The sequence below is a fragment of the Diabrotica virgifera genome, chromosome 5 (genome assembly GCF_917563875.1).
Source record: "Diabrotica virgifera virgifera chromosome 5, PGI_DIABVI_V3a".
Taxonomy (NCBI): domain Eukaryota; kingdom Metazoa; phylum Arthropoda; class Insecta; order Coleoptera; family Chrysomelidae; genus Diabrotica; species Diabrotica virgifera.
In genome coordinates this window covers 137,967,360-137,985,825 of record NC_065447.1, presented here as the reverse complement: position 1 = coordinate 137,985,825, position 18,466 = coordinate 137,967,360, and the positions used below count along the sequence as shown (strand labels likewise).

Here is an 18,466-nt window from a genome sequence, read left to right as displayed (position 1 = left end):
TAAATCTTTTCGGTCTGCTAAATCCAAACATAAAGTACAAATTTCTGAAGATGTAAGGGACATGCAGAAAAATGACAAATTAGTGTGCCATTTTATGATATTTATTGATGCCCCTTTGATTGAGAAATGGCGGATACTTTTGGAAAATTTACATTTTTAATGATCTTTTAGCCTCCTGACAAAATTTCAACACATGGATCTAGCAGGTCTTGATTTTATAGGCCTCAGTTTAAACAATTTAAAACTGAAAAAAGTACGAAATATGACAGTTTTTAAGGCTCAAACACATAAGTAAAAATATTATTTTTGAAATTAACCTAAATTCAAAGTTACCTAAATTAAAGTTCCGATCAGTTCTTGATAAATATTTTGGACTTATTTTCATTTTAAAACATTATTTTGTAGTTGTTAACCTTCCGATGACCAACCTTTTTTTGTTACACGGATGACCAAGGTGGGGAAAATGACCCCAGGTCAAAAATGACAATTAACAAAAAAATAAGTTTTTTTTTAATTTTCTTTTTTTTTATGGCATGGACTTTATGTCATTCAGCCAGTCAAAACACGAGTATTAGTGTCATGTGTAGTGTGTATGTTGAGTAAGTGTCTTGTTACTTTACAAAGTCGACGTCATTAGCGTAAAACTACATGGAATTACACATGATACACGGTATTTTACTAAACATCAACTTCAGAATATATTTTTTATTCGTAAAATATAGAGAATTTTTTTTATTTCAAAATATGAGGATATCTAGAATGATATTAAAGTCAAATAAAAAAATAATGAGTTAAAAATTGAAAATACTTTTGAATTTATTAAAGAAAAACATACGCTGGGGTCACAATTTCCCCCGCTTGGTCATCCGAAGGTTAATGCCCGTCTTCCCATAAGAAACATTCCTCATTAACAATTAAAAAAATATATTTTAGAATAAAACATGACCAAAATTCTTATCGGGACCCATGGAAGAAGGTTTGAACTTAAATTCAGGTACTTGATGATTACAAAAATAATATGTTTTACTTTTGTTTTTGAGCTATGAAAATCTTACGTTCTTTTTTCAGTTTAACTCGAAAATGATCAACTTAGGGGAAAGATTACAGGAGATCTTTTTTGTTTAGAATATGTAATCCAAAAAATCTGAAATAATATTTGCCAGAGTTCAAAATTTTTTTTAATAAAAAAAAGTGATTTTAAATTATTAATTATGTATAGTCAATAGTCAGTACCAAATTAGATCAGGTATTCCTTGTTTTTTATAATAGTTCAGGAACCGAAGCTTTTCACCTCGCAATTTTTACAGAATGGATCAATTTACTTGAAAATTTGAGAATAAGCAGTGGATAGTTCCAGGATCAAAATCTATATGATGCCGAAAGGCGCTTTTACCATGGGGGTGGTTGCCACCCCATCTCGGGGGTGGAAATTTTTTATTATATTTTGACCGAAAAAGTTGATAAAAACATTCATTCTAAGCGAAAAACGTTCTATACATTTTTTTGATAAAATTAATAGTTTTCGATTTGTTCGCTATCGAAATTGTTAGTTTTATATCGAAAAAATCAATGTTTTTCGATGCCATGCTCATTTACGATTCACTCAATTTTTGCCGTAGAAAAATTTTTTTTCACACGAAGTTTTGGGAATTAAATAGCCTACAATTTCATATCTAAACATTTTTTCGTATCTCTGATGCTAATCTTTCTATTCTGAAGAGGATGGCATTTTTTACCAAATTACAAAAAATCGTTATTCGCTTTAAACTCTATTTCTTTGAAAACTAATCATTATAAGCCAGTCAAGCTTCTAGAATCTATTAATAATACATAAATAAAGAAGAATGAATAAGGCCAATAACTAAAACACCGTAAACTTGCATTATTATGCTTCCAATTGGATTTTTCCCTTTTTTTTTTCAAAAAAATATATTGATTTTTTAACCGTGACTTTTTATATCTTTGGACTTAGGAAGTTCGGTAAAAAATAATTTTGTAGGTTTTTACAAGATCTATAAGGCTGTTAATATTAAATCCTTTTAAAAGCCTCATTCACAAAAGAGGTAACATTGAAAGGGTTGGTAAAGGTGGTTTTTGCATGTTATTACAAGGTTTAATTGTCAATAGCTCACTCAATTTTGGCCGTAGAAAAAGTTTTGGCAAATCAGGTTCTTGGGACTTAACTAAGCTACAATTCCACATTTAAATATTTTTCGTATCTCTGATGCTAATCTTTCTATTCTGAAGAAAATGCCATTTTTTTTTCAAACCACAAAAATTCGTTATTCGCTTTTATCTCCATTTTTTTAAAAACTAATCATTCTAAGCCGGTTAAACTTCTAAAACGTATTAATAATACATAAATAAAGATGACCAAATAAGGTCAATGACTAATTTTAATTAGAGTGGTGATTAGAAGGTTACTTCTGATCACTTGTTCGCTCAAAAAAATAGGGACCGACATTCTTTTCATTATGTCACTTAATTTTTGAGCTAGAGACTTTTTATTATTTCTGGAGAAGATATTTTTTAATACTTTAAATTAGCTCAAACAAGTTATCCCCGAAAAATACATGGTTTTCCCGTCTTTTGACTTTAAGACTACAATATTTAGCATTCGACGAAGAAGAGCTGCATATAATAAAGTATAGCTCGATTACTCTTGGTCTTAAAGAAAATTAAAAAAATGGTTTTCTTTATTTTTTCTAAGGGTACATTTTTGTTAAGTAAAGTTGTTTTGATAAAACGAAAACTTTTGGAGTTATTAGCAGAAAACTTTTAAAAACATGATTTTTTCGGTATAAAACTAACACTTTCGATAGCGAATAAATCGAAAACTATTAATTTTATCAAAAAAATATATAGAACGTTTTTTGTTTGGAATGCTTTTTACCAATTTTTGCGGTCAAAATATAATAAAAAATTTCCACCCCCGAGATGGGGCGGCCACCCCCATGGTAAAAGCGCCTTTCGGTATCATATAGATTTTGATGTTTGGACTATCTACTACTTATTATCAAATTTTCAAGCAAATCGATCCATTCTGTAAAAATTGCGAGGTAGTGTCCTATTTTAAGCTTCATTACTTGGACTATAATGGTTGTAAACAATTATTGTTAACATACTAAATTACATAACCAGTAATTTTTATTTCCAATACGATCGGTGAAGATCAACCTTATATCGGATCCTCTACTATAAAAATATAAATTTCACCTAATTTTATCACGACTTAAAATAATCGAGATAACTGACAACTTTTTTAGTTATTGTAGACATACAAAGAAACCTACCGGCTTCATGTCAAGAGTTCGGAGCCGTTTTTTAATTATTAACAATGCAGTTCAAAAACGCGATTTTTTGCACCCCATTAAAAATAAAAATAGATGATATAAAATTACATAATTTGATTGTTTACAACATTGAAAAAGCTTCAAAATGGCGATTTTTGAAAAGTTATTTTGTTTCTTTGCAAACTGCAAAATAAGGTAAAATCGTTATAGATAATAGCTATTATTAAAATTAACCTAGAACTTTGGTATTTCACCCAAAGTTGGGTATTGGGGTACTTAACAACAAACCCTCAAAATTTGAGACCCCATCAATAACAGATGAGAAAATAACAATAATGAAGATAAGGCAATTCTGCGGGTGCCAATTGAAAGTAACATACCATAAAATAAAGAAAAAAATATAGTCGAAACTACTAATACAAAATTATTCAAACTTTTAGTTTATAAATTAAAAAGAATAAAAAAAAATAAAGATCAAAATTTATCAATCAGAACCAGAGATAAAGAAAAAGAAACAGTATTTTGAAGTTCATTAACATTTTTGAACGCTTAAATTTTTAGTTCCACATTAACATGTCCAACTAATTTTCATTTTTAGCAATTACAAACAATGCTGTCTAAGCTTGCTTATCCCTACTTTTTTTACCTAATCGTTCTAGAATAACTTTGTTTTGTGTTTAAATTAGATCCGACGCCCTGAAGGGCATTAAGGATTATGAGAAAGAAGAAGAGAGTGTTTAAATTAGTGTAAAATTATCTTTTCAAGTTACATATTCTAATTATTGTTTATACGTTAAAAATAACAGTAATTTTGCAAAACATTTTTGGTTATAAAAATGATTTTTTTAACCTTTTTGATACATTTTTAACCTACCTATTGATGTTTTAACTATTTGAATTATTTGATGTGCGAATAATTACCGTACCGTCATTATTTTCTGGCTGGCTAATCCTAATGTTATTGCAAAAAAGGTCTCAGATGAACAAATAGAAGAACTTTTAAACTAATTGGTGAACTGTTCTAAAATTTTGAGGGTTTGTTAAGTACCCCAATATGTGTCTATGACCCCAATACCCAAATTACCAAAGTTACAGGTTAATTTTAATAATAGTTATTAGCAAATAACGATTTTACCCTATTTTGCAGTTTGAGAAGCAACAAATTGACTTTTTACCTGTAAAAAATTGCCACTTTGAAGCTTATTCAATATTCTAATGAATAAAATTTTGCAATTTTATATCAACTAAAGCATTTAACTTTTAATGGGGAGCAAAAATCGTGTTTTTGCATTTAATTGTTAACAATAATTAAAAACGGCACCGACCGCGACCTCTTGGCAAGAAACAGGTTTCTTCCTAGAGGCTTAATAACATTACTTACAAAGTTGTCAGATACCTTGGACTATTCAAAGTCCCGAACACGAACTTTTGTGCTTATTGCTCTGAAGTATAGATTTTCTGCTGCATATCAGACTCGTTTTGGAGTAGGTATTGACGTTATTTTATATTATGCTTGTAGATGTAGATGCTCCTAGATAAATTTAAAAGTATTTTCTCGTAAATACCAAATTCTCGAATATCATAATTAGTCTCCTGTTTTTTTTTTGTAGTATTTGTTCTAAAAATGGATAGGACCTGCTGTTACTTATTGGTCCAAGGGGTTGCTGGTAGTAATCCATATTCAGCTTAGGCTTAGAAGCTTCCAATTTTTGTATTATTATGAGATATAAATTTTTAAAAAGTATTCAGCAAGATAAGTACACTTATCTTGCTGAATATAAACTTACGTGCATAGAAATCGGCCCACCTAAAAATTTGGTCATTTTTGAAGTCTCGTATTTCCTAAACCTGTTGGCCGATTTAAGTGATTTTTTTAATATGTTATAGCCTTATTCTTCAACAATATCGCTGTTATAATATTATTGCTAAACAGGTAAGTGTTATTTTATACCGGGTGTAACAATGATAGTGTGTTTTTTCCTCAAAGTTCGGAACACCCTGTGGAATATTCTAGCGTATTTAAAATATTGAAATTAAAACTTAACTGTAGCCTTAGGCTTTCTTAACATTTTGCTTTATGATTCATTCGCTTATGTTGGATAATAAAAAAGTTAGGTATTTTAACAACTAGCAACGTTCTTCATCAATACAGGGTGTTTCTAAATAAGTGCGACAAACTTTTAGGGGAAATTCTGCATGAAAAATAATGACTGTTTCATTTATAAACATATGTCCGCAAATGCTTTGTTTTCGAGATGCGGGATGTTGAATTTTTTTTACAAACAGACGATTTATTTACTGCTCTAAAACCGGTTGAGATATGCAAATGAAATTTGGTGAGTTTTAAGACGTAGTTATTGCGCATATTTGACATAAAATTAAGAATTTAATATAAAATACGGGTAATATAACCCGTATGCACGCCAATGGTGAATATAAAATTCTTAACTGTATGCCAAAAAATGCGCAATAATTACCTCTTAAAACCTACCTAATTTCATTTGTATATCTCATGCGGTTTTAGAGCAATAAATAAATCGTCAAATTGTACGAACAAATTCAACATCCCGTATTTTTGAAACGAAGCATTTGCGAACATATGATTATAAACCTAACGGTCATTATTTTTTCATGCAGAATTACCCCTTAAAGTTTGTCGCACTTATTTAGAAACACCCTGTATTGATGAAGAACGTTGCTAGTTGTTAAACTAACTAACTTTTTTATTATCCAACATAAGCGAATGAATCAAAAAGCAGAATGTTAAGAAAGCCTAAGGCTACAGTTGAGTTTTAATTTCAATATTTTATATACGCTAGAATATTCCACAGGGTGTTCCGAACTTTGAGGAAAAAACACACTATCATTGTTACACCCATTTTAAAATAACAATTACCTGTTTAACAATACAGTGGAACCTCGATTATCCGTCAGGGCACCGGACCAAGGGTATGACGAATAATCGAAAAGACGGTTAACAGAACATTAAAAAAATTGAAAATTGATAGTACAACTCTCAAATTTTTTTACATACATTATGTTTTGTTTTACAAGATAAGAGAAATTTTTGTTCATACAAACGAATCAATTTGGTTTAAAATATTCTGAAATCTTTGTTTTATTGATGCTTCATATTTTTCTTAATCCGCGTAAGATCATGCAATCTACTTTATTGGCTTCTTCTTGTCAAGAATACCACTCGATGAATTGTTGCATGTGCGATGCAGCTTCTCTAGCTTCTTTACACAAATCTTTGTCAGTTCATTCAGTTTCATAACATCATCGACATCGCCACCATCAAATTCTGAGTCTGTGTCAGCTTCTGAATCTGTTTCGTCCGCTTTTTTTGCTATTTCTATGATTTCATCATCTGTCAGCAATTGATAGCCGTTTGCGTCCTTATCACAAATTAACGATTCGTTTATGCCATCTTTAGTCAACGAAAACAAAACAGTTGATTCAGCCATAACTTCATTTGTTAGCGCACTGTACATTTCAGCGAATTTCGTTTGGCTTATCGCAATGCTCAAACAAAATGAATTGATGACCCAATTTTTGCTTATGTAGTCAATAGGTACAACTAACGTACGGACCCTGACGGTTAACAGAGGTGACGGTTAATGGAGAGACGGATAATCGAGGTTCCAATGTAATATTATTACAGCGATATTGTTGAAGAATAAGGATATAACACATTAAAAAAATCACTTAAATCGGCCAACAGGTTTAGGAAATACGAGACTTCAAAAATGAACAAATTTTTAGGTGGGCCGATTTCTATGCACGTAAGTTTATAACAGAAAAAAATAAAAATTGCATAGAATCTATAAGAAACCGGTGTACTACACAGCGGCGGCTCGTGGGTCAATCTTCAGGGGGGTCATTTTGGTTTGAAAACTTCAAACTGTTGATTTTTTAAAGTATTTAAAAGATCTTTTAGCATTTATATTTTAGATAAAAAATACAGACTTAGATAAAACTCAATACTATTTACCCTAGTTTTCCGAAAATTAAATTTGTCTTTTTTTAGAGTAAATCTTTTAAAAAATATAGGAAAAATGGTATGAACAGGTTATTGACTGATATATAGATAGGAATATTTATAGTATAATAAATTGTAAATTTATTAAAACGAAACTTACTTTAAATATTTTTATATTTTAAGTCAATTCTTCTATCCTTTAGTTCTGCAAAATAGTCTATGACCTTCTCATTGAAATTTGGAATGCTCTTGACAAGCGTTTTCTCGATGCTCAGCATAGACAAGGCACTAAGTCTAGGTTGTCCCATCGTATTACGCAGGAATGTTTTTACTCTTTTTAAAGTAGAAAAACATCTCTCACTTTCCACGGTTGTCATAGGGAGTGTGCACAAAATATTTAATAACTTCACTGCTTCAGAAAATGTTTCAGACAAATTCATGTTAATAAAAAGCTGAAGTATGGCTACTGCACCAGCACTATTGCGAAAATCCTCACGACAATATAAGACTTCAAGTTCCGATTTTAGTTTGGAAATATTCACTGTGGGATAATTAGCCGTCACCATTTTTAAAATATTTTGCGGAAAGTTGGTAGTGTATGCTTCAAATTTCTCTATGTAGAATAACTGTGAAATCATGAGATGATCATTGAAACTAAACCTGTGATTTATTTCAGATATAATAATATCACAAATTTCAAGTGCAGTTCGTCGCTTTGGATCCTCTGCAGTAGTTTTTCTTTTTTTTGCTGTTGATGTGCTTGGTACTTCTGATTCCAAAATAGTATTTCTAATTATTTGGATATTGTTGTTAAAAGACAGGATACAATTTTTGACAGATATAACATCAATGTCTCGCATTTGCAATTGTTTAAACAATATATCAACATGGGGCATTATTTTATGGAAAAAATTTAACCAAAATAAAAAATGCTCATCTTCCAAATGTCTTTTTAAACCAGTTGCTTGATTTATATTGTTACCATCTTGCTCCTCATCAATAATTTCCTCTAAGCAAGATTTTAAATCATCTTTATAAGTGTATACAATTTCAACACATTTTGTATTGAAAGCCCATCGAGTAGGCGCAGCTTTAGGTAGCCTTACTTTAACCACTCTATCCAGAACCATCGTACGTTTTGGAGATCGGCCGAAAAAGGACGAAAATCCGTGTAAATTTGCAAAAAATATTTTTATCGGTTTGTGTTGACTCGCCGCTTTTTGGAGGATAAGATTAAATTGATGGGCATAGCAGTGAATGAAGTGTGCATTTGGGTATATTTCTTTAATTTTTGTTTGTACTCCTCCCAGTTTACCGCTCATGACTGATGCACCATCGTAACTTTGGGCAATCAATTTTTCAGGTGCTTCATTAATTTTTAATAATTGAAGTTCTTCCAATATTACATTAGTTAAATGTTGTGCTGTAGTACCTAGGGGGTTAACAAATTTCCAAAATCTTTCATGTACAATACCAGTTAATACATATCGCAATATGATAATCATCTGCGTTTTATTGGAGCTGTCTGTGGTCTCATCTACTTGAATGGCCACAAAATTTGTCTGGCCAATCTCCTTCATGATATGAGTATGCACAATGGCTAACATTGATTCTAAAATATCGTTCTGAATTGTTTTCGATGTTCCTTTAAATACTGTACTTTTTTCAATGTGTTCTTTAAACATTAAATCCAGTTCAGAAACAAAATCGATAAGGCCCAGAAAAATTCCACGATTATTGGAGCTGTCACTTTCGTCATGACCGCGCAATGCAATTTCGAAAACTCCACAAAATTTTACACAGTCGATTAGTTTGTTTAAAATATACCTATTTTTAGATACCAATTCATTAAAGTCATGCACAGATTTACGATATACACTATCAAGTTGCTGTCTTATGTTAACACGTCCTAAACTTGCGTAACTCATTGATGAATTTATATGAGTAGTTGAAGAGGCATGTTTTGTAATTTTCACTTTTAAATGCTTAATGTCAGTTACTCCATTTTTCGCCCATACAGCGTCATTCGAAAACAGTAAACACGGATAGCAAAAAAATGCATTTCTCACACTGCAGCCACAAATCCAATCACACAAATTGTACATTGATTCTTTAAAATATCTTTGAATGTCCTTACCCCTATCCTTTGTTGTTTGTTTTAAATTCATGTTTGGTTTTGGTCGACCACTTTCTTTTTTCTCAAGCCGCCGTTCATAATTTAGTGTTCCAGCAGATTTTAAGGCAATTATTTCGTCAACAACACTCATCTTGTTTTTGTTACAATCACAAAAAAATCCAACAAAACAAAATAAATTACGCAAATACGCCGCGATCGATATAGACCTGCCGTGAAGTGCGGTCAGCAGACGGTAACTAACTAAACGTGAGGCCGTCGACTCTACTAGAGGTATACGACGGAAAGGTCACTCCCACTCTCGCCCACGAAATTGCTATCTGCCGTCTCTTTTCTATTTTACATGCATTTGTCCATAAGCCATAAGAACTGTATATAGACAATTTAAAATACGGCCCAGCCACGGGCTTGTGTATAGCGCGAGGCGCGACGTTATTATATCTATTATATTTGTTTTGCCAATGCAGACTGCTGAGAGAGAATTTTATATTTCAGAGTGAAGTTTTAGATAAAAGATATTTTTAATAAAATTGGTATTTTTATGAGATTATTTTAGGGGGGTCATTGACCAATTGACCCTAAGGAGGAGCCGCGCTTGGTACTACATTTACACAAAAACAGAAAATGCAGAATTATTTTTATTCGTTTGTAGCTATTGAATGGTAAGTTTGATCATTGGGAACATAATAGTTGAAGACATGAAGACAAGGTAAAATGAATAAATAAATAAAGTAAATAGTGCAGTCACTGAAGGTTTTCACCTCCGATTTCGTTGAACCTCCATCGATTTTCATGAAAATTGATGAGTAATTAGAGGATACCTCAAGGAACAAAGGTGACATGATGCCAACTTGCGCTTTTACTCTGGGGGTGGATGCCACTCCTTCTCGGGGGTGAAAATTATTTTATTAAAAATAATACCATAAGTCGATAGAGGGACAAATTATATGCAAAATTTGTTATATAAAGTTATTAAAATAAATCAACACTTTTTGAGTTAATAAAGACCAAAGATTTTTATTTTTTCGTAAAAAATGCATGTTTTAAATCGGTTTTTCACGTATAAATCAAAAACTATAAGCTTTTACAAAAAAGTTATTATTACTTAAATTGAAGATAATAAAAAATTTAATACAATACTCATATAAAGAACAACACTAATGTTAGTTCAAAGTGAGTTATTGGCAATTGAATGTGTATTTTTTTCGACGAGTACTCAAATCTAAGTATTCAAGCTTAAATAACGGGAAAACGATGCAATGTATAAAATATTCCTGCTAGACACTTGCCAAAGTTTCAGAATACCTATCAAATAAGCTTCAGAACAAGGTAAAAGCGTCAAAATTAAGCAAGTTATAATGAAAATAAAAGAACCGTTTCGAATTTTTTAGGAAAAAGTGAAAAATAAAACATACGCCATTCCCACAAAAATTAAAATTTATAGTAATCCTTACAAGAACTTCTTTATATTAGCATAAGTAATGTGTTCGATAATTTTGACTGGTTTATAATGCATATTTTTGAAAAAAAGATATAATTTAAAAAAATCATAATTTTTAAAATTATTGTAATTCTCATATTCTTTTGATAATAACTCCAAAAATACTCAATATACGTAAAAAATTATATATAACCAAATTTTAGTTTTTTCTGTGCCAAATATTTTCCTGTTTTCCTATTTCTATAGGGTAAAACATAACCGAGTAGAAACGTTTGAATCTTAAATTTTGCTGTGGGAACCATGCAACCGGGGTCATTTAACCTTATATTTTTTAAAAAAGTAAGGGGTTTAGAAGATTAGCTTTAACGTGTTTAAATAGCACATGAAAATAAATTTCAAACAGTTTTTAGATGAACCTGATATCATAAACACGAACGGAGTTATTAAAAAAAAAACAATAACATTTTTTGGAAAAAATTTTTAAAAGATAAATTTTGAAAAAATTTTGGAGCATAAATTTTAACGCTATCAACATGTTCGGGGGCTCATTTAATAGATATTTTTAAGTACTTTGACAAATGTTTTATAAGTTTATGTTACAAAATGCATAAATTTCCCGTTATTTCAGCTTGAATACTTACGGGTTTTTTACTCGCCGAAAAACATATACATTCAATTACCTACATATAACTCACTTTTAGTTAACATTAAAAGGTTTTTGTAGTAAGGGGTTTATTTAGTTTTTTATTAGCTTCAATTTTGATAATAATAACTTTTTTGTAGAAACTTACACTTTTTGAGTTATTGATGAAAAATTTGTTAAAAACATGCATTTTTCTCAAGAAAAATTAAAATCTTTGATCTTCAATATCTCAAAAAGTTTTGATTTATTTTAGTAACTTTATATAACAAATATTGCTTGAAATTTGCCCCTCTATCGAATTATGGGGTTATTTTTAATAAAATAATTTTCACCCACGAGAAGGGGTGGCATCCACCCCCTGGGTAAAAGCGCAAGTTGGCACCATGTCACCTTTGTTCCTTGAGATATCCTCTAACCACTCACCAATTTTCATGCAAATCGATGAAGGTTCAACGAAATCGGAGGTAATAGCTCATATCCACCTTCAGTGACTCCACTAAAAGGACCAACAGTAACAATGGAGACAATGTATTTTACTGAATATACAGGTTGTCCTTAAATTCTCCCGACAAACGAAGACCGGAGATACCTCAGATAATTTAACCCAATGAATCTAGTCCGAAAATGTTTCCTAAGGGAGCTAGAGCCCTTTTGAGCTAGCGTCTTGTAATTAGTTTTTTTTAAATAGCTCCAGAACGCTTCTCTTTAGAAAAACGAAAACTGGTACACCTATTTATCTTCCAGAGATAAATCGACTCTATCATGGGAATTTTTAATACCAGTCATAGACGTCCTTTTTGGGAAGGGCAATGGTTACTTTTTTTTATATTTTATTCTGGCCTTGGTTCAGAACCTTTAGCCACGTAACTACATAAAAAATTATTATTCTTCGTTCATAAGTATAAAATTGTCGCATAACTTTTTTGTCTTTAACTTTTAAGTATTTTTGAGGCTGGATTATTAAATTCTGAGGTTTCTTGCTTTAAGTCGGTAGGATGCACCGTTTTCTAGAAAAATAAATTTAAAAATGTTTCGTTTTTCAATTTGAAAAAAAATTTCAAAGTAAAACGGTGTATTTTATTGACTTTAAACTTTAAGCAATAGTAACTTTTAGTACTGGAATACATCATAATTTAATAATCCAGTGTCAAAGATGGTTAAAAATTAAAGACGAAAGCGATAAAATAACCGTTGCATGACCTACCCAAAACTGACGCCTATGACCGGTACTAGAAATTCGCAATTGATAAAATCGATTTATCAAGCAAGCAAGCAATTTGATTTAACCCGACCTGTGGGATTTGTTCACCCTCTCGAAGGAGTACATTCGGGTGTAACAAGTCATTGGGGCGAGGTGTTTTGACCCGAGTTATACAGGGATCACCCCACCTCGCTCCAATGCCCCAGGCCATCCCTTTCCCCCCCATAGCACGCTGATGCGCGATGGAGGCACAACTATCGTAGCCAAATGCTCTTCACAATGGAACCCTGGGTAATAAGATTCCACTGTGGTACCCTAATCGAATGCAAAAAACTAGGCCCAGCGTGATGCGCTCTATGCCTTTATCTTCTTAATAACTTATCCGCGGTACTAAAAATTGCTTGCTTGGGCCCCGAGTCATCGTGCCGAGCCCCACTGAGCCCTGTTGGGCCCTGCTGGGCCCCGCCCGATGACTCGATGCTCTAATTTTTATGTGTTTTTGGTTTTTTTTTTAATTTTTTTGGGGGCTTTCGCCATTTTTTATTTTATATAAATTTTTTTGGGGGCTTAAGGCCCTTCTAATTTTCTAATATTTGCTTACCTTGGAGGTGGTCGTGGTACTTGGACTTCGTGGGTAACGCTATCTTCGGCACTTGTTTCGAGCTACGAACACACTACTATCACTTATCACTTTTAGGTTATCCTATAATTTGTTGTTTCGGGCGTCTGTGCTTCCATCGGTGGAACTCGTCGTATCTTAGCGTCTCTCGCAGTATGTAATTTGGGTGATGTTCTAACTCTGCGAATTTGACCCTTGCCTTGTCTGTCATGGTTTCTGTGACTCTCACCTGTTGGAGTTCTCTGAACAGGAATCTTTCAGCTACATATCTTGGGACTCTGACGGCCTCCCTCAAGCTGTTGTTATGGACTGCTTGGATCTTCTTCTTGTGTGTATTACATACGTGTCCCCATGCGAGAGACGCATAAGTTAATACCGGTAGGATTATACTATTTATCAATCTTAACCTTGTTTTGAGTGTTAGTTTATTTTTTCTGCCTGTGAGTCCTCTTAGATTCGCTCTTGCTATGTTGGCCTTCTGGACTGTGGCTTCTACGTGTTTTTGGAAGGTTAATCCTTTATCCATAATGACTCCTAGGTATTTGGCTTCGTTTTTCCACTCGATGGGCCTGTTCTGCACCCTCAATTGTTCCTCTGGCTGCTGTCTCCCTTTCTTGTATAGAACCGCTTGTGTTTTCTCTGAATTTATGGCTATCTTCCATTTGATACACCATGCTTCAATTTCTTCTAGTGCAGTTTGTAGGTTGGTCACTGCTATATCTGCGTTTCTATGCTTGGCCGCTATTGCTGTATCGTCGGCGTAGAGGCTGATGAGGGTACCTGGTGTTCTAGGTACATCTGCGGTGTATATCGTGTACAGCAGGGGTGACAGGACCGCTCCCTGTGGTACTCCAGCCTCCGGAATTCCGAGTTCGGACAGGACTTGTCCTATCCGAATCCTGAACCTCCGGCCGCCCAAGTACGACGAGATTAGCCTCGTCATCGCTCCGCTGTACCCGTAATCCCGCATTTTGAATAGGAGCCCCTTGTGCCAGACTCTGTCGAATGCCTTGCTTACATCCAGGAACGCTGCTCCAGTGTACTGCTTATCATTGAAACCGGCTGCTATGTACTCGGTTAGCCTGAGGACTTGTAGTTCGCTGGAGTGCTCTGCTCTAAATCCGAATTGAGCCTCTGGGATGATATTTAGTCGGGTTGTTTCCGCTTGCAGTCTGCTGAGGATGATTCTTTCCACTATCTTGCTGATCGCTGGAAGTAAGCTGATTGGCCTGTAGTTCTGTGGGAATGTGTGATTCTTGCCAGGTTTTGGAATCATGATGACACGGGCCTCTTTCCATCTGTTTGGGAATGTCTTGAATCTTAATATTGCGTTTATGATATTTGTGAAATACACTATAGCTTTTCTGGGCAAATATTTTAGGGCTCTGTTGGTTATTTCGTCGAGGCCAGGCGCTTTTCTCGGTGAACTATTTTTGATATGTTCATTGATTTCTTCCGGTGATGTTGGGGGGATGAAGTCCTCTGGGTCTTCTGGTCCTTCTTCTTGTTCTTCGACTTCTTCCAGGAAGTCGTCGTCTTCGTCTTGGTGGAAGTTCAGTCTGCATTCATCTTCGAGTGTAGTCCTCATCGCCTCTGCTTTGTCTTCTATGGTGTATACCATGCCGTATCTTCCATGTAGTGGGGGGATGGGTTTCCTGTCGCTTCTCAGCATTTTCTGGAGCTTCCAGACATTTCTCATGTTTGAGTCTTGTTCTTCCATCTCTTGTACGAAGTTGTCCCATTTTTCGCTACGGTGGAGTTTTAGGGCCGTTTGGACCTCCCTATTTAAAATATTTGCCCAGGATTTATCTACTCTGTTTCTTGTTCTTCTTGCTGTTTTCTTTGCTCTATTTTTTTCCCTTATCAACTCTTGTGTTTCTTGTGGTATGTCTTTGAACCTTCCCATGAATATCTCGACATCTTCCTCTGTTGTGCTGTTTCTAATTGCCTCTTGGATGATATTTTCGAACTCTAGGACTTTTCCTTCTATTTCTTCTGGATTGTTTATTACTGGCACTATGTTTATTCCTTCACTTACTAACCTTTTGTAGTTAGTCCACTTTATTTTCTTTTTTGTTCTTTTTGGCGGGTTTGTCTCTTCCCATGTTCCGATTTCTAGTAGGATGGGGTGGTGGTCAGTTGATCCTTCGTCCAGCGTGATTAATTCTGATTGCAGTCCTAGGTTTTTGGCTACAACTAAGTCGATGTGTGTCGGAAGTGCGTTTCCTGGGTAGTGGGTAGGTTCTTCTGGGCCCATTGCCATTGTGTCTTCGTTGTTTTCTATGTATCTGTTTAGTAGTCGTCCGTTTCTGTTCGTAGCTCTGTCGTTCCAGTTGGGGGATCTTGCATTCAGGTCTCCTATTATGATGGATGGTTCGGCGATGTTTAGGAACGCATCTAGGTCATCGTCCATTAAAGGGTCTTGTGGTCTTACGTAGGCTGATGTGATCCTTATTGCGCCTTGCCTCATGTTAACTTCTATTGTTGTGGCTTCCATGTTGACCAGTGGTGGAGTAGTGTAACTGGTGTGTCTAATACCCTTCTTTACTAGGATGGCCGTTCCTCCTGATCTTTTAGTGAGGTCGTTCCTATATACGTCGTATCCAGGAAACTTTAGGTTGAAGTTGTTGGTCAGTTTTGTTTCCTGAATTGCTACGATGTCCATCTCGTATCTGTTGGCGAGTTCATCTAGTATGTTCTGATTTGTGGTTATGCCGCCCGGGTTTCAGGAGCCTATCCTCAAGTATCCCCTCTCTGCCATTAGTTCTGTGCCTGCCTGGTGCTGATTATCACCTCTTGGACTACCTTAGTCACGATGTTTGTGACCATCCTGACTAGGTACTCTTCGTCTGGGAGGGTTGGTCGGTTGGACGGTGTGTTGTTCTGCGCTGGTTGGTCTCCCTGCGTGGCTTGCGCGTAGGATACCCCGGTTGCCTCCTGTCTTCGGTTTGGTGGTGGTCGCTGTTGTGACCTCTATGGTGGAGGCCTCCCCCAGGTTGGGCACCTAGGACATCCTCTGTAGTTGGCTGGGTGGCTCCCATTGCAGTTGGCACACGTTGCCTTGACTTCTCTGGCTCTCTGGCACTGCTTTGAGTGGTGTTCTTCGCCGCACTTCACACATCTCGGGTCCTTGTGACACGAGTTCTGGGCGTGATGGTACCCTTGGCAGTTGAAGCACTGCGTCGGTCCTGCTGCCTTGCGTAGGTCCTCTACCACAACTTTCATGTGGCACAGGTTCGTTACCCGCTTTGCTTTTTCCACGTCTTCCTGATCCAGTGTCATGACAAACATGGGTAGTGGCCTCCTTTTCCCTACTCTCGTAGACATGTTACGTGCTGTGTGGCAGGTTATTCCATATTGGTTTGCCATGTCTTCTTGGATTGCCTTCTCGGTGGTATTCGTGGGCAATCCTCGTAACACTAATTTTGGTTTCCTGTCTTCGTCGAGTGGAAAGGCTATCCATTGTAGCCTCTTTTTCTCTTTGGCGGCGTATGCTTCTGCATATTCCTCCACTATCCTTGTCATCTTTCTGTAGTCATCCGGGCTTTTAGCCTGGATGAGCGTCTCTCTGCCACTTCTGGAGATTTTGTTTGTGGTGATGATGCCTTTGCCCTGGGCTATGGTAAGAATAGCCCCTGTCTCGCTGACACTCTGTAACTTAATTACAGGCGGTTTTCTGTATGGTGTTACCTGGTTTTCAGGTAACACGGCGTCTTCTTCGTCTTGGTTTGTTTCCATTGACACTGTATCAGTTTGACTGGAAGCGGCAAGCGCGTCCCTATCTGTGCTCGTGGATGGCACTGGTTCCTCGGGGAGGGGTAGCTGTACCTGGGGAGCTAGTTTCATGGCGTTTTCTTGGTTGGACGTCCATGCGGCGTCTTCCTCGTCGGTTAGTGGAAGGTGTGTCACCAGGGGTGGAAACTCTTCCTTACTCTTTTTCCTCTGTTGGGTGGACGCCTCCTTCGTCGAGGTGGTAGCCTTCTGGCTGGGTGGTCGAGTCTGCTCGGTGGTCATCTTTTTGGTGGCAGGCTGCTCTACTGGTGGCTTTTTGTCCGTCTTTTCGGGGTTTTTCTTCTCCGATTTCTTTGCGAGTTGTTTCTGGAGAGCTATCAACTCGTCGAATCTGGCATCCATCTTTTCGCTCATTCGTCGAATCTCCGTATTCAGCTCTTTGATCTCTGCCTTCTGTTGTGCGATCACATCTTCGTATTTTTTGTTGTTTGCATCAACGTTTGCTGCAAATTCTTTCATCAGGGTTCTGAGTCGGTTGATTTCTGCGTTGGCCTTTGTCAGCTCGTCTTCGCTGGCGGCATCCTCTTCAAACCGCTGACGTTTGGTAGTGCCCCTGCCTTCGGCGCCTGGGACGTCTTCGTCCATGTCTTCGACTTCCTGGGTGGCCTCGATGTTCTGGGAATCCTCGACTTCCTGGGTGGCTTCGGTGACGTTCTCGGTGGTCTCGACGTTCTGCGTGGAGTCCTTGCCTTTTGACTTCTTCTTCTTTTTTCTTATTCTACGATTTTGGATCGTAAAACCGTCTTTGCCATCTTCCTGGTCGCTCGAGTGGTCATCGCTGCTCTCTTCAGGGTGCTGTAATAGGAGGGACTCTTTAGAGTCTGCATATCTTGGCGGGGAAAGCGCCTTGGATTTGGGGGGTGACCGAGATCTGACTCGTGTCATCTTTGGTTGGGAGCGGTAACCTAACTTTTAGAAGAAGCCTTTTTTTCAGCCGATTGGCCCGACACCACATCGACTTCAGGGTTGGCTCCCTGCACAACAGCGCGGTAGTTCTCGTACCTAGACAGAACTAGGTACGGGATCCTCTTGATTTTCTCAACTCTCTGACCTTAGGGGCCGGGGCTGCAAGATGTATTCTAAATAACTACACCTTGCAGTGTCGAGGTACAGTGTTTTAAACTGTACCCATTCCTATCGGAGGCACAGAGAGTATCCCGTAGCGGGCTCACGTCGAGCCCGCTATTGCTTATTCTGCTTTCCAACCGTTGTTTGCAATGTCTCAGAAAATTCAATGAAATCAAACTTCCTGAGTTTCACCACATCCAAGAGGTTGGCTTTTGCCTCTGCTTCCACGTCTTCGCGTCTAGCGAGAGCGAGCGCTCTAGTGTTGCTGTGCTTACATTCACAGCCGTACTAAG

General features: G+C 36.1%; 1 protein-coding gene across 1 annotated transcript; it reads right to left on the bottom strand.

Annotated features, from left to right (window-relative positions):
• Positions 1-4,493: 4,493 nt before the first annotated feature.
• Positions 4,494-17,990, bottom strand: LOC126885483 (uncharacterized). The gene is made up of 3 exons (XM_050652058.1): positions 17,352-17,990; positions 6,539-6,691; positions 4,494-4,505 (listed from the first exon to the last, which is right to left on the bottom strand). Exons 1-3 carry the CDS (start codon positions 17,988-17,990, stop codon positions 4,494-4,496), a joined length of 804 nt encoding a protein of 267 aa, XP_050508015.1.
• Between the last annotated feature and the right edge of the window lie 476 nt (positions 17,991-18,466).

What these genes read in the sequence shown, in the direction of transcription:
- LOC126885483 (XM_050652058.1), bottom strand. Translation starts at nt 17,990, where the DNA reads ATGACACGAGTCAGATCTCGGTCACCCCCCAAATCCAAGGCGCTTTCC. An exon ending in AGACGGACAAAAAGCCACCA is followed by an intron (nt 6,692 to 17,351) that starts GTAGAGCAGCCT and finishes ATTTGTGATAAG; the next exon opens with GACGCAAACGGCTATCAATT.